The sequence below is a fragment of the Bombyx mori genome, chromosome 12 (assembly GCF_030269925.1).
Source record: "Bombyx mori chromosome 12, ASM3026992v2".
NCBI lineage: Eukaryota > Metazoa > Arthropoda > Insecta > Lepidoptera > Bombycidae > Bombyx > Bombyx mori.
Genome location: NC_085118.1, coordinates 93,409 through 106,993, shown reverse-complemented (window position 1 = coordinate 106,993; position 13,585 = coordinate 93,409). Strand labels below are relative to the sequence as shown.

At 41.8% G+C, this 13,585-nt stretch overlaps 1 protein-coding gene across 2 annotated transcripts in view; it reads right to left on the bottom strand.

Annotated features, from left to right (window-relative positions):
• Positions 1-2,441: 2,441 nt before the first annotated feature.
• Positions 2,442-13,585, bottom strand: part of LOC105841868 (uncharacterized) — a 19,026-nt gene continuing 7,882 nt past the window's right edge. Inside the window, exons 2-6 of one of the 2 annotated variants that reach the window (XM_062671329.1) lie at positions 12,033-12,597; positions 11,862-11,942; positions 11,615-11,768; positions 5,981-6,061; positions 2,442-2,803 (exon numbers count right to left, since the gene is read on the bottom strand). In XM_062671329.1, the coding sequence (XP_062527313.1) occupies positions 5,988-6,061; positions 11,615-11,768; positions 11,862-11,942; positions 12,033-12,578 (855 nt within the window). In that variant the 5' untranslated portion in view covers positions 12,579-12,597 and the 3' untranslated portion in view covers positions 2,442-2,803; positions 5,981-5,987. Of the gene's footprint in view, positions 6,062-11,614; positions 11,769-11,861; positions 11,943-12,032; positions 12,598-13,585 lie in introns of both variants that reach the window. The other variant, XM_062671328.1, reaches the window with a different exon arrangement.

Here is a 13,585-nt window from a genome sequence, read left to right as displayed (position 1 = left end):
GATTCGTCTCAAACACAAAAAGAACTTGCACTTACTTTATAAGTCACTCAGCAAGCAGTCTCACATCGTTTAAAATCGTTAGGAATGATTCATAAACAAGGTAATTGGGTTCCATACGATTTAAAGCCGAGTGATGTTGAACGCCGATTATGTGTAAGTGAAGTGCTGCTAGCTAGGCATCGATATATTACCACATCGATGTAGCTAGGCACCAAACAATAGTTTTTTACATCGAATCGTCACTGGTGATGAAAATTGGATACATTATGTTAATCCAAAAAGAAGAAAATCATGGGGACTACCTGGCCACGCGTCAACATCCACAGCAAAACCGAATATTCATGGAAAAAACTCATGCTGACTATTTGGTGCAATCAGCTGGGTGTGGTGTATTACGAGTTGCTTAATCCAGGCGAAACAATCACTGGAGCTCTCTACCGAACGCAATTGATGAGATTGAGTCGAGCTCTGAAGCAAAACGCCCTCAATACTACTCCAGACATGACAAAATTATTATGCTACATGATAATGCTCGTCCGCATGTAGCGGTACCGGTGAAAAATTATTTAAAAACAGTTAATTGGGAAGTACCACCTCACCCACCGTATTCACCAGACATTGCCCCATCTGACTATCATCTGTTCCCGTCAATGGCACATGCTCTGTCGGAGCAGCGGTTTACATCATATGAAGATACCAAAAATTGGGTTGATTCGTGGATAGCCTCAAAAGACGAGGAGTTCTTCAGACGTGGAATCCGAACTCTGCCTGAGAGATGGGAAAAAGTAGCTGCTAGTGATGGACAATACTTCGATTAAATTTAAATTACCGTTCTTTCATAATAAATATTATTTTTTCGACAAAAAACGGGGGAAACTTATTTGTACTCCAATAAATAGATATCGTATAGGCAAGTCCCGCGACCTCACGAGCCAGATGCCGATGTTCGAATCCCGCAGGCAGGCTTCTCGTTTTTCTTCTGATGAAATATGTACGAGCACTAGCACGTGCTGGCGAACAACTTCCTTTATGAAAAAATAGCAACGCGTATCAATTCTGTGAGATTATAAATTTGCATAATAACTGCGTGTTGAATGTATCATGAGCCGGCACGAGTGGGAATCGTTATCTGTTCTATCACTGCGCTAACATAAATGCGTTCCGTTTCGAAGAATGAAATCAATGTCAATAGATGTCACAATTGAGACGTAGACCTCAAGTCTCAAGCTGTGTGGCGACATTCACGTCCGGCTGTCTATGGGTTCCAACAAACATTTGACATGAAGCGGCTTGTGAGCCCTACTATAAAATTTGAAATCTGACACCTGGATTGTAAACAAGAAAATTTATTATAAACCACAAAATAGAGCAAGGGGTTGAGGATTTGACGCAGGCGACTGAACGACGCGATGCTCGCCGCGGGCTGGTGCCGTGGCGGTGCTGCTCCCGGGTAATCCATTTTAACACATGTCATGTATAATAAATAAGTTCAAGTAATTTTACGGGACGTAATTTAATCTGCGCTTTAAGTTGCGAAAATTGCTCGAGAAGTGAGAATTATAAAGAAATTCCATATAAATAAGCCGCCCAGATAGAATAGACCATCAGAACCAGTAGCTGACCAAAGAATAGACATAAAAACAATGCAATAATTAGAAAAATATAAACTATATAAAATATCAGTACATACTTAATAAATCCAAGAAGAATTCAGGATGGAGAAGGCAATCAAGGAGAAGCTACTTGAGTGATCAGTGCACGATGCTCTTGTCTCAGTGTTCAATTAAAGATAAATTAATGTAATGCATTTTTTCTCCTACCTACGCCGAAAGTTCCGTTTTCCTCCCGCTGTACCTACAGGGAAGAAAGTGTAACTTTTCCTCGCGTTAGTATCTACGTCTGCTCTCACGCACCTAAAATTCTTCGCCATTGTTGTGCTCGGGTAATTTGCAATATTATGTTTAGTGTAAAACTAAAATAAATAAAAGTCAATAAAATTTAATAGTGAAGTATTAAACAAAGATGAGTTCATCAGACAGTTCTTATTCAATTAGTAGTAGCTTATTTAAAAATAAAAAAACGGTTAAATTATTTTTTTATGAGTATGGGGGCTCCGCCCCCCACCGCCCCTCAAGAGCTTCGCCCCTGGACCCCGGCTCGGTACTCCGTGAACTTTCGGCCTGGTAGGAGAAAAAATAGTATGTGCACCCCAAAAAAAAAGTAGGACATCCCATCCCGCGTGTTCGCCTTCGGCTCGGGTGGCAATTTTACACACAGGAGGAAATGTCCTACTTTTCTCCCTTGGTGCACAATGTACTATTGTATTACCACTGAAACTATAATCTAAGTAAAATCTAAAAATAAAAGTATTAGGGTCAAGATGTTATTATACATTCTATTCTTTATTTTCATTGATTTTCAAATACAATAATAAGACTCACTTTTGCAATGAATTCCATTTATTAAATTTCAGGTGTACAACAATAACAACAGAGAGCTCCGCCCCGTTCGTGGCATTCATGTTTATATATTAAATTGCACTTTGTTTCGAGCCAAGCCGCGGGCGTAGCTAGCTAGTGAATAGAAGTAGGTTAGGTGCGGTAGAGGGCCACATCACAGTAGAGAGAGAGAGATCAGTAGAGATGCGTGAACTGCACGACCACGATGAGGTAGGTGACGCAGATGCTGAGCACGGTCACGGGGAGCGTGCAGTCCAGCGAGAGCACCCGACACGCGCGGAGTCGGAACGGCCGCGCCGAGACGTACCACGCAAACTGCGACAAATGTCTCCGCTCCCGCTCCTCTAGCACGCCAACACAAATTGAAACTTGTTAGCCTCGACGAGAATATAGCAAGACTTACTGAAGCAGCAGCAGCAGCCGCGGTGCGCTCCTCTGTAGCGCTTACTGGAGAGGGACGGGCCGAGGGATGTACTGCCACGGCTATATCTGTTTTATGTGTGCCGGGGAAATAATTTGAAGAGATCCTATACAACCTTGGTGTTCGAGAATAGATATTAGTTTGTCCAAAATCGATCCACCATGACCAGCGTATTTCACAAGTATGTATATATCCCTAAGACACAGATAATCTTAAACTGCTAGATGCTCTTCACATAGTTAGAGAAGACTATAAGTCATGTGAATCACAGGATCGAGTGTATTGTGAGCTGAGAATGTGCGGTCGTGAGTGGAGCTGGCTGCACTCAATATTTAAAATCGGTCACAATTGGTCGGTGATGGTTTCAGGGCCTCGAACTTTTTTCTATTTTTCTCTCGTATGAACTTCATTTCTCAGTGTTTCCTGATTCACATTACGTGTGTTTCCACATTCCAACGTGTTTTAGAGGGAGCGACCACCTAGCAGTGAGTAGCGCCATCGCTGCACCGTGGCTATTGCGGACATGCGCGGGCAGTGCAAATGTGATTTAGCATTACAATAACGGTGCTCGTTTGCCCGCAGTTGACTATAAAAAGCGTTCTTTTTTCGCCCACCAGCCAGACGGCTAGCCTCGAGTCGCTATTCTGGCTTCACGTTGACTAGAGGGCGAGCTCACAGGGATCAGCCTGACGTCTGCCCTCACAAGACACAATGAACCCGCGACACGGCCCAGCTTGCACCCTTCCCGTCAGCACCTGTACTGGGCTGGGCGAACGAAGCAAATAAGTGCGAACGCGATGTGTTCAGACTCATGCACAGACGTGACTAGATATACCTCACACAGCTAAATATGGATAATACTATATCGAGGGGTGAAAGGTTATTTGGCTTAAGCGACATATTTCTTTATACGCGACATTTATCTTTGTAATTAAAAGTGCGTTTTATTTCCTTTTAGCATCAACAGTTCAACATTTTTAATTGAACTTCAGTAAATTTTCTCCACTGAAACGGCAGAAGTTTTTTGTTACGTTATTTTTTCCAAGTTTTAAACTTTAAATGGATCTCCTGTGTCGCTTAAACCAAATAGCCTTCACCTCTCAAGATGAGTTTGAGGGCAGCTCACCTGCCGCGTCAGTTTCGTAGATGTAGTTGTGTAGAACCACATTAATGTTGTCAGCTTCAATTGACATCAGATCGGATAAGATGACGGGGGCAAATATCAATGAAAACGACAGAAACATTTCTAGATAACGCAAAACAATCGTCAACACGTCGTTCTGGAAACACACAACAATAAAGTTTATTTAAAAACGACTTGACAGCGTCCGTAGCCTGACTGGGAAGACAGAAAAAAGCGGTTACATGCCGACCCTCTGTGAATTAAGTCACAACATTTTGCAGAATCTGCCTTAATTATTTTCGTGAACAAAGTCTTAACGCCAATTTAGTAGCTCTTGTAGCTTAGAGGCCGTCTGCTGTGCCATATGAGCGTTGTCGTGTAAGGCTGGTCGGAAACTCATGGGCTTCCCCATTTTTGTGTCCAGTTCCTCACAGTACCCATCCGCAGTAATGCTGGTACCATTTGGTAAGAAGTTGTAATGAATTGTACTGGCACTAGACGTCGAAACAGTGCTCATGACTTTCTAAGGGTAAGTTTTCGTTTGGAGCATTGCCTAGGTGCTGAGCGAGGCTCTAACCAACTGGCGATCGTTTAGTTCGTGCCGTGCACACTTACCAAGTTGTACTTTATCTTCTTGACGCAAGTGTATCAATATTGTTTTGATGCTAAAGTTGAGAGCTGCTGCTCACTTAGCAGTCGACTAAGCGCCCTGATCCTCGGGGTCATCTTTAGCTTAAATTCTTTATGTCGGAAGCTTTCAAACCAATAACTAGTTATGCGTTCGTTTGTAGTGAGGAGTGAGTCCGTACACGTCATTATTGTGAGTGTGACCCGTTTGTGCGGCATTGTCACCATTGCAGTCAATTGTATTTGTATCGTGTCCATACTGATGAAAATGATACAAATGTAACACTAATCACTAAACAAATGGCTAAACTTCAAAATGCACTTCTATACTTTTAAGATCAGATTTATTTGAATTTAGAATATATTGGCAGCCATACATAAACTACGTTTGAAATGGCCAGTATTGCAACACGACAACTTCAGTGATAAAGAAAGATCTATTTCTTTCAAACACATTAAATACTTTTCGTTCGCCTAGTTCCTCTCTATTACCAAAATTTCACCGTTTATTTAGGATGGTCCGTTCTGTCTCGTGTCACGCAGAGCAAGCAGGTCGTCTGCTTCAATTGAGCCAATCATCATCAGTTGAAGTTTATATTCTTCATACTTTTTTTTATGACGGATGGATTACTGGTGATCCATAAGATTTTCCAGTTTCACCAGGACACGTGGGCTTCGTACACCGGGATTATGTAGTGACGAGAAAAAAGGCAATGGCCATTAGTCATCTGATGAAAGGTCGTATAGAGGATCCACGCTTCCCATCTCAACTTCCATTCACGAGCATGTTCCGCTCACGACCGAACATGCATTTCGGGCTTTCGGGGGAAGCTGTTTGCTCTCAGCCGAGTGTTCCTCGGAGTAAGGTTAAGGAAAACTAATGTCTTCAAATGTAGAACTATCTGTAGCTATGCACGAAAATAAATTAAGTGAGCCGAGCTCAATTTGACCCGAAGACGACGACTTCAAGGAAAAACCTCATCGTGAAGCCCCACTTTCAAGACGCTCTTAAGCAACCAGCTCCGGGGATTCTTGGAATTTATGTATCGAGAATGGTCCGGTTTGGGTGTTATTAGTTGAGTACTTGACGCTAGACCAAAGACTTGCAAAGTGCTTTTCCAGAAGTAATTCCCCCTCATATTTTCAAGCTTTAGAAAGAACTCCCCGTAATCGTACACCATGAGTGCTACGACTTGTCTATCTTTGAATTAATTTCAATGGCTATCTAGGTGTACCCTCAGCTGGCGGTGGCCAAGAGCGACAGTACCCGCTCAGCATAAAGTGGGCCGCCCGCTGCTAGGCGTCAACACTAGATTGGTTGTATTGGCGAACTTTACCAAAGATACATACTTCTCCGTCATGAATCAGCTGCAGAGTTTTCAGCACGTTGATCATGGCCATTATCACGGTCACCAGGAGACTCGTGACGAACTGAAATAAAACCAGTCGCAACATTAATACTCTACAATTCATATTGTGTGCTTATTTCATAGTACAAGGAGCATGTAGTGTCCTGCGACACACACGTGGTTTTGTTCCCATACGAGTACAAACCGGAATATCTAAAAATTTCTTGATGTCGTCCATGTGTTCGACCAGCACCTTGTAGATCATGTTGCCTCGATATATGTTAAAGTTATTCTGGAGAACCCTCCGCAAGTTTTTGAGGCGACAATAAACTGAATAGAATATAAAAAAATTAGCTAAAATGTAAAAATCTAGGCAGTAGCTCTGAAAGCTATAAAGAACTTCGGCGGCGCCGACTGATGCTGAGAACGCCTCGTGGAGCGAGAGGCTGGACGCAGCAGCGATGAGGAGGCGGGCGGCCGTCACCAACACGATGCAGACCGTGATCTGTCCCTTGACGTCGCAGCCTCGGTGAATCTTCAGAGCCTCGTCGATCATCAGAAGATCCTTCAATATTTCCGCGCATGATGATTTCGGTTTGAAAATAGTGAAAATCGCAACCACTAGTAAATGTTTGCTGTTGTTGAGGATCGTCCAGGCGGCACTCGCGAAGCTGAGGTCCTGACTCAAGGACACGCTGCAGACGTACGCCGAGAGCACCAGACGCACCCCGATGTTTGCGGCGTGGAACCATTTATAAGTCTTTGTATCATTATCCCGATGAAAGCCGAAGTCCAGACAAGTCACCAAGTGAACTAACAAAAAGTACTTCTTGGTGAAGTTCGAGTGTTTCGGGCCTTCGTGCCGTCTCCCTCGTGAGAACGGGGCCACATTCAGTCCGCTGCCTGCCATACTTGGTATTTGGAACTGAGCCATACTCGATGAGTAACTACCGTGTGAGTTGAATACTTTAATTAGTGTTACATCGATTGACTAGCACACGACTACCGTTTGCCTTGATGTGACACTGACAAATTATAGATCGACATCTTCATGTTTACTTGCATTAAACATAATATTGACTTATTGCGACGCGTACTTTAGGGTTAGTACATAGTAAATGTAAAATTTGTTAATAATGTTTCGTACATTCATTTTTTCCTGTGTAAAATACTAGCTGTTAACCGCGGCTTCGCTCGCGGGGCAAGGTAGCGTGTTAGTGTAGTTTTCCGTGGGAATAAGATATAAAAGTGTGTATTTATGTATACAGGTGTGTCCTACAAAGGGTATTTTAAGTCGAAAACTGCACATAGTACTCTATTAGATAATCCATTCGGAGACAAAATAATGTTCCCAAGTAAATAGTTCCGGAGTAAAGAGTTCAAGTACAATAATAACGAACAAGCTGTTGGTCTACCAACCGACCCTTGACTGTTTCACGTAGGCTGCCGTAATATGAATCGTGGAAAAAAAAAAACTGGCCACATATCATCACATTATGATACTTTGTGTTAAAATAATAAGAAATCAAGATGATGTCCCTAGTCCAGCCATAAGTTCTGTTACAAATGAAAATGCGTTTTTTTTAAATGAAATAATGTAATATTATTAAAATTTATGCCTACATATTGTTACGTCAGTAAGAGTAACGCTATCTATCGTCGACTAGTCGAACGAATATCGAAGGACCTAGAAGCACCTAGAACGCTCGAGAAGTACAACGCCATCTATTGATAGCGGAAACTACTTCTAGAGATGTATGGAATATTCTCGATAATTCTAGGGATGATGTATCGACTATAAAACCGTTGTAGGGATGGCACGCAGTCAGTCAGTAATCGAAACTACTCAAAGCGAAACAGCGAACGGATCACCTGAAGCGAATCAGAAGAAGCGTATTGAGAGTTTTAAAGTGTTTGTTGAGTGTTTTAAGTGTTGAATATAGTTTTTAGTTGTACTTTGTTGGAACATTTTATTTATTCCGAACCCCAGCGCGTAAAAATATTTATGAAAGCCTCTGCAAAAACTAATAAAATATTCTATTCGAATTTGCCACCTTTGGCTTTTATACAGGCTTTTAACTGATCATGTCATACGCCAAGGGGCAAGTCCACATTAAACTGTCAACATATTCTTACGCGCTGGGGCTCGGGATAAATGAAATTTCACCAAAGTACCACTTAAAACTGTATTCAACACTTAAAACACTCAACAAACACTTTAAAACTCTCAATTCGCTTGTTTCGCTTCGCTTCAGGTGATCCGTTCGCTGTTTCGCTTCGAGTAGTTCCGATTACGGACTGACTGCGTGCCATCCCTGCAGCGCTTTTATAGCCGATACCACATCTCTAGAATTATCGAGAATATTCCACACAAGTCAAATATTGTGTGTTTCCGCTATCTGTCAATAGATGTCGTTGTACTTCTCGAGTGTTCTAGGCGCTACAAGATCGATATTCGTTCGACTATTCGGCGATAGATGGCGTTACTCTTACCAGCGTAACAATATTGAGGCGTGCGGCTACGAGCTGTGCTGTGGCTGTAGGCTCTCACACACAGGACACACTAAGAGATACATTTGGGTTAGAGCCAAGGAGCACATGGGGTCTGCACAAGTCTGCAGTTTGTGAACGCGCTCTAGTCTAGTGGTACTAACCACTAACTAAACTGTTTATAGGATTTGATTAAAATCCAAATAATCCCTAAAAAACTCAAGATACTGTCAATTCTATCGGTGTAGAAAGAAAGCTAAATGGCAGTAGCTCTCATAAATAAACAAAATTAACAAAACTGCGGTAATTGCCGACAGAATATAAAAATTTAAACGAATATGATCTTCGTTGTCAGTGGCTAACAAAACCTTAAAGCATTCGACATGTCAGAGATTATAAAGTGAAAATAATAAGCGTGTGATCAAACCTTACAAGTAGGTGCATAGTTCATTTGTGTGAGTGGACACACTCTCGGTAAAACCGGAGAAACTACGCGCCTGTCGTAGAGCTTAACAACTACAACGCGAGCTTATTGTATTTATACATATGTAGCGATCTTTAGATTATTTCAAAAAAACCGTAACTTGCCAAGAAAATTGTATCATGTTATAATTATGATGTTTGAACAGTTCTTGATTACAAGTCAGTAGAGGTGAGTGAATTGCACGATAACTATGAGGTAGGTGACGCAGACGCTGACGACGGTGATCGGCAGCGAGGAGTCCAGCGCGAGGACGTGGCAGGCGCGGAGACGGAACGGCCGCGTCCCCACGTAGTGCGCGAACTGCCGCACCTCCCGCCGCTCCTCAGCCGCTGCCACATACCAGACATGTTCCGATCCCGCGTCGAATATCCACTACAGTTAAAGGTATGCTCCGGAAATACACAAATACGAATACAGAAAGGTAGGTATGTATTTAAATTTAGATTGATATTGAGTTGTAGCAATAATAATCTGCCTTTTAAAAATAAGACCTTTTCCATAGATGGATCAATTTTCATGAAGAGGTCGCAAGGTTCATTTTCCTTACGTAAGCCGTGACACAGGAACGTGTAGTCAGCATTTCCTCCAGGTCAGTTTCAGTTAAGTGATCCTGTGAACCAGCAACCTCCCGGATGTCACTAGTTCTATCTGCTCGAATCCATCTGGTCATATTCCATTGATTTGCAGCTTGAACAATGTTGTCAGTTGAAGTTTGATTTCGCGCGAATTGTCCATCATTTCCGACTATCAAAACACGCCAGATTTTTTTCCAGTGTGACTTAAAGGCGTCTGGCTTCAGTTCATCTAACAATTTCCTGATATTAACAATGCATTTTGATTTGTTTTTTCGAGCATCGTGTAATATTCATATCAGGATAGCATTCCAAGGTGTATCGTTTTGAATGTTCATCTAGTGTAATCAAGCTTAAAGGCTTGTATCGTTCCTTGGTCCATGGGTTGGAGTAAAGCTGTCGTGTTGGGGGATACATACACAGATCCGAGCACACGAGAGTGACTAGGAGCATTGTCCTAAACTAGAAAAGTCTTAAAGTCTAAGTTTAAAGGTTTTTTTCAAGTGAGTTTCAGCTTCAGGAACAAAATAATTATGGAACCAGTCATAAAAAACAACACTTGTTACAGTAGGAGACATGAATCGTGGGCTCTCGATAAAAGAGCGGGGTGCTCCTAAGCATCCTGCCCACTGAGCTTCTCGCAGGATCTTCTCAGTGGGTCACGTTTCCGATCCGGTGGTAGATTCTGCGAAGCACCGCTCTAGCTAGGGTTAATGTTAGCAACGACGTCAGGTTTGAGCCCCGTGAGCTCACCAACTAGTTAAGGTTACGCTGAAATTACTGAATTATTATTGTATTTTGTACCGTATGTTCCATGGGGAGTGCTCTGAGGAATTATTCGAGATGATACCGGCATCTCGTTTTTACCACCGCACCGCTCGCCACCGGAGTAGAGTTCATCCATTCTACCTGGAGCCACTGCGGTCATCCACAGTGCGCTTCCAGAGATCTTTTTTGCCACGCACCATCCGGCTATGGAATGAGCTCCCCTCCACGGTGTTTCCCGAGCGCTATGACATGTCCTTCTTCAAACGAGGCTTATGGAGAGTTAATTATAGTTTTACCCAGAGTTTCGCTCGTATTGTAGTCAGAAATAGCCCTATTTTTTAACCGACTTCCAAAAGGTTATCAATTAATCCAGATTTTTTTTGTTCAGCAGGTGTATTGGCGAGTTTCTACCGCTACTTTGCTTTTTCCGTGTCGTGACGGATATGGAAGATAAACAAATTTATAGTATGAAGCTATAGATTTTAGACGATTTTCATCGATTCCTCTAGTGCCATGGAAAGCATTTCAATAATATACCCAAACCTATTTCTAATTGATAATCTTGAGAACTATGGGACTTATATAGAATTCCTCAATATGTTTTTTTTTATATGAGTATTGATCAATGTCCAAGACAAAAAAACAATCGACTTTTACTAAAAAGTTCCATATAATACATACATATATGTACTTGTACTACTACATTTATGTACATTATCCACAGTAAATTATTCACAAGAAGTTGGTGCCTGCAAGAATTAAATGAAGAATTTAATGAGAATTAAATGACTTTTACTAAAAAGTTCCATATAATATATACATATATGTACTTGTACTACTACATTTATGTACATTATCCACAGTAAATTATTCACAAGAAGTTGGTGCCTGCAAGAATTAAATGAGATTGAAGAAAAAAATGTGTGGAAGCTACTCAATCCCTTATTTTGTCTTCGAGATTTTTGACGAATAGTACAGGTCACTCATTAATTTAAATAAAGCTTTATACGGATGCAAACGACTCACCGAGGTGGAAACAGTGGAACATTTCTTATTTTAGTTTTGAGTGAGTGAATGTGAAAACACTACCTTTAATTCAATAATGAAGGAGATTGGAGTGGGCACTCGCTACAGAATCAACATTATCATAGCGAACGCGGACTTTACTGTTTGCATCCGCGAATAATGAAAACTCTAATTAACAACCCCCGAACAACGAACTTCTGCTGAACACTGTTTCCTATCACAATTACAAAATTCACCTAAAATCTAGCTGAAGTACAGTGATAAAGAAGTACATAAAATGTACTTAGCTAATTACCCAAATCGTTAGCTGTTTGCATTCTGCCGTGAAGAAAGATATGTATTTTGTGGGCCTCGAGTGCCATCATGTCCGCCACCAGCACCGGCACAAACAGAAGCGCCAGAGACAGGATCACCTCGATGTAGCGCAGCAAGAATGCAGATATTATACTCTGCAAGGAAATACAATGAACAATATTAAAATAACTCAGAGGTAAGTTCTCCGGGAGCACTACTTGGACGTGCACAGAGCCACGCTGAGTTACCTCTCCTTTGAACAGCATCCTCAGAGTCACCAAAACGTTGACCATCACGACAAGGATCGTCGCGATTAGGATCACCACAAGCTGAAACATAACGCGGGGTGTTCGATAACTCTTTAAGAAAGTTCCCATCGGCTTATGAAGACTGTGCCTGTGTCGATCAGATCGACTCACCGGGATGTCCAAGCATTTTTTGATCTCCTCTGTGCAATCTATCAGGGTCTTGTAAATTAAATGAGCTCGGTACACGTCGAAGTTGTTACTCAACGCCTTCCTCAGGGTTCTGAGTCGACAGTAAATTGAGTGGAAGATGATGAAGTGCACGATCAAGTAAAGGTCGAGACAGTAGCAGGGAACATTGTACAGGAACTCAATGAAGTTGTCGATAGAATATTGTTCGGTGTGTGCGACGCAATACAAACAGAGCACGGTGAGTCTCAGCGCGGTCACACCCGCTATGTACGTGATCAGCTTTCTTTCAACCTTATAGCCTGCTGGAGGAGCGCCTTGGGTTTCGTCCACGATTGACAAGTTCTCTAGCAATTCTCGGTAGCTGAGCTTGGGCTTGGACAGTTTGAAGCTCACAATGACTAGCAGGCTCTCGGTGAGCGTTATATCGGCCCAGGCCGAGTCCAGGATGTCTTGCTTCATCACCATCGCGGCGCACATGATGGCAACCATGACCCTTAGTACAAGGCTTATGTTTTCCAACACCTTCATCCTCTTGTACACTCCCAGACTGAAGCCAAAGTCCATACAGGTCAAAACATAAATACAGTTAAATAAAATGTTTAATGTTTTTGAAACTGATTTAGTTTTAGTTCTTTGAGAAAATTCAAATCGAGTCATCGTTAGGAGCTACGAACAAGAGAGAGAAAGAAAGAGAGAGAGAGAGAGAGAGAGACTGTTCGCCGCCACATCGGCAGCAACACTGATCTCTTTACGGTCCGTTATTAAAGCTATAAATTATACAAACATCATTACTAAATATTACAAGTGAACTTTCATTACCTATACAATAACTAGCTTTTGCCCGCGACTCCGACCGTGTGGAATAGTTACTTTGGCATAGCGCTAAATTTTACCCCCTATTTCATTTACGTAAAAAGTGAAGATATTTTAGAATTATAGAATTTTAAGGAGCTATTTAAATCCCTATTTTGAAACTTTCTTTATTGGTGCTCCACTTGTATTGGTCTTACCCTGATGTTATATAGCCTATAGCCTTCCTCAATAAATGGACTATATTATAATACTGAAATAATTTTTCAGATTGGACCAGTCGTTCCTGAGATTAGCGCGTTCAAACAAACAAACTCTTCAGCTTTATAATATTATTATGTATAAAAGTATAGATATTGAGTTTGAGTATGTAATATTGTAGCAACTAACGTTAATGATATTATTATGATGAGTCCATGAAGGACACTTCAATCACACTAATAAAGGTTGAATGTCTATTCTGTAAGTAACTCGCACACCCCCGCGCCCCTAGGCCTCGCCACCGGCCCCTTCACCCTTCTGCCCCGGCATTGGGCCGTGGGGACTGTTTACTGTTAGATGCGTGTGTATTATATACACGATCGATCGCTGTGTATTGTGAAGCTAAAACCAAGATAAGAAATTTAAAATCGATTTTTTTTCTTCTTCTTTTTATATAATTTAAATAACAACTGTCCCCACCTCTAGCTCCCAGGGCAGAGTCAGAGTAGCCAGCCTTTCAAACC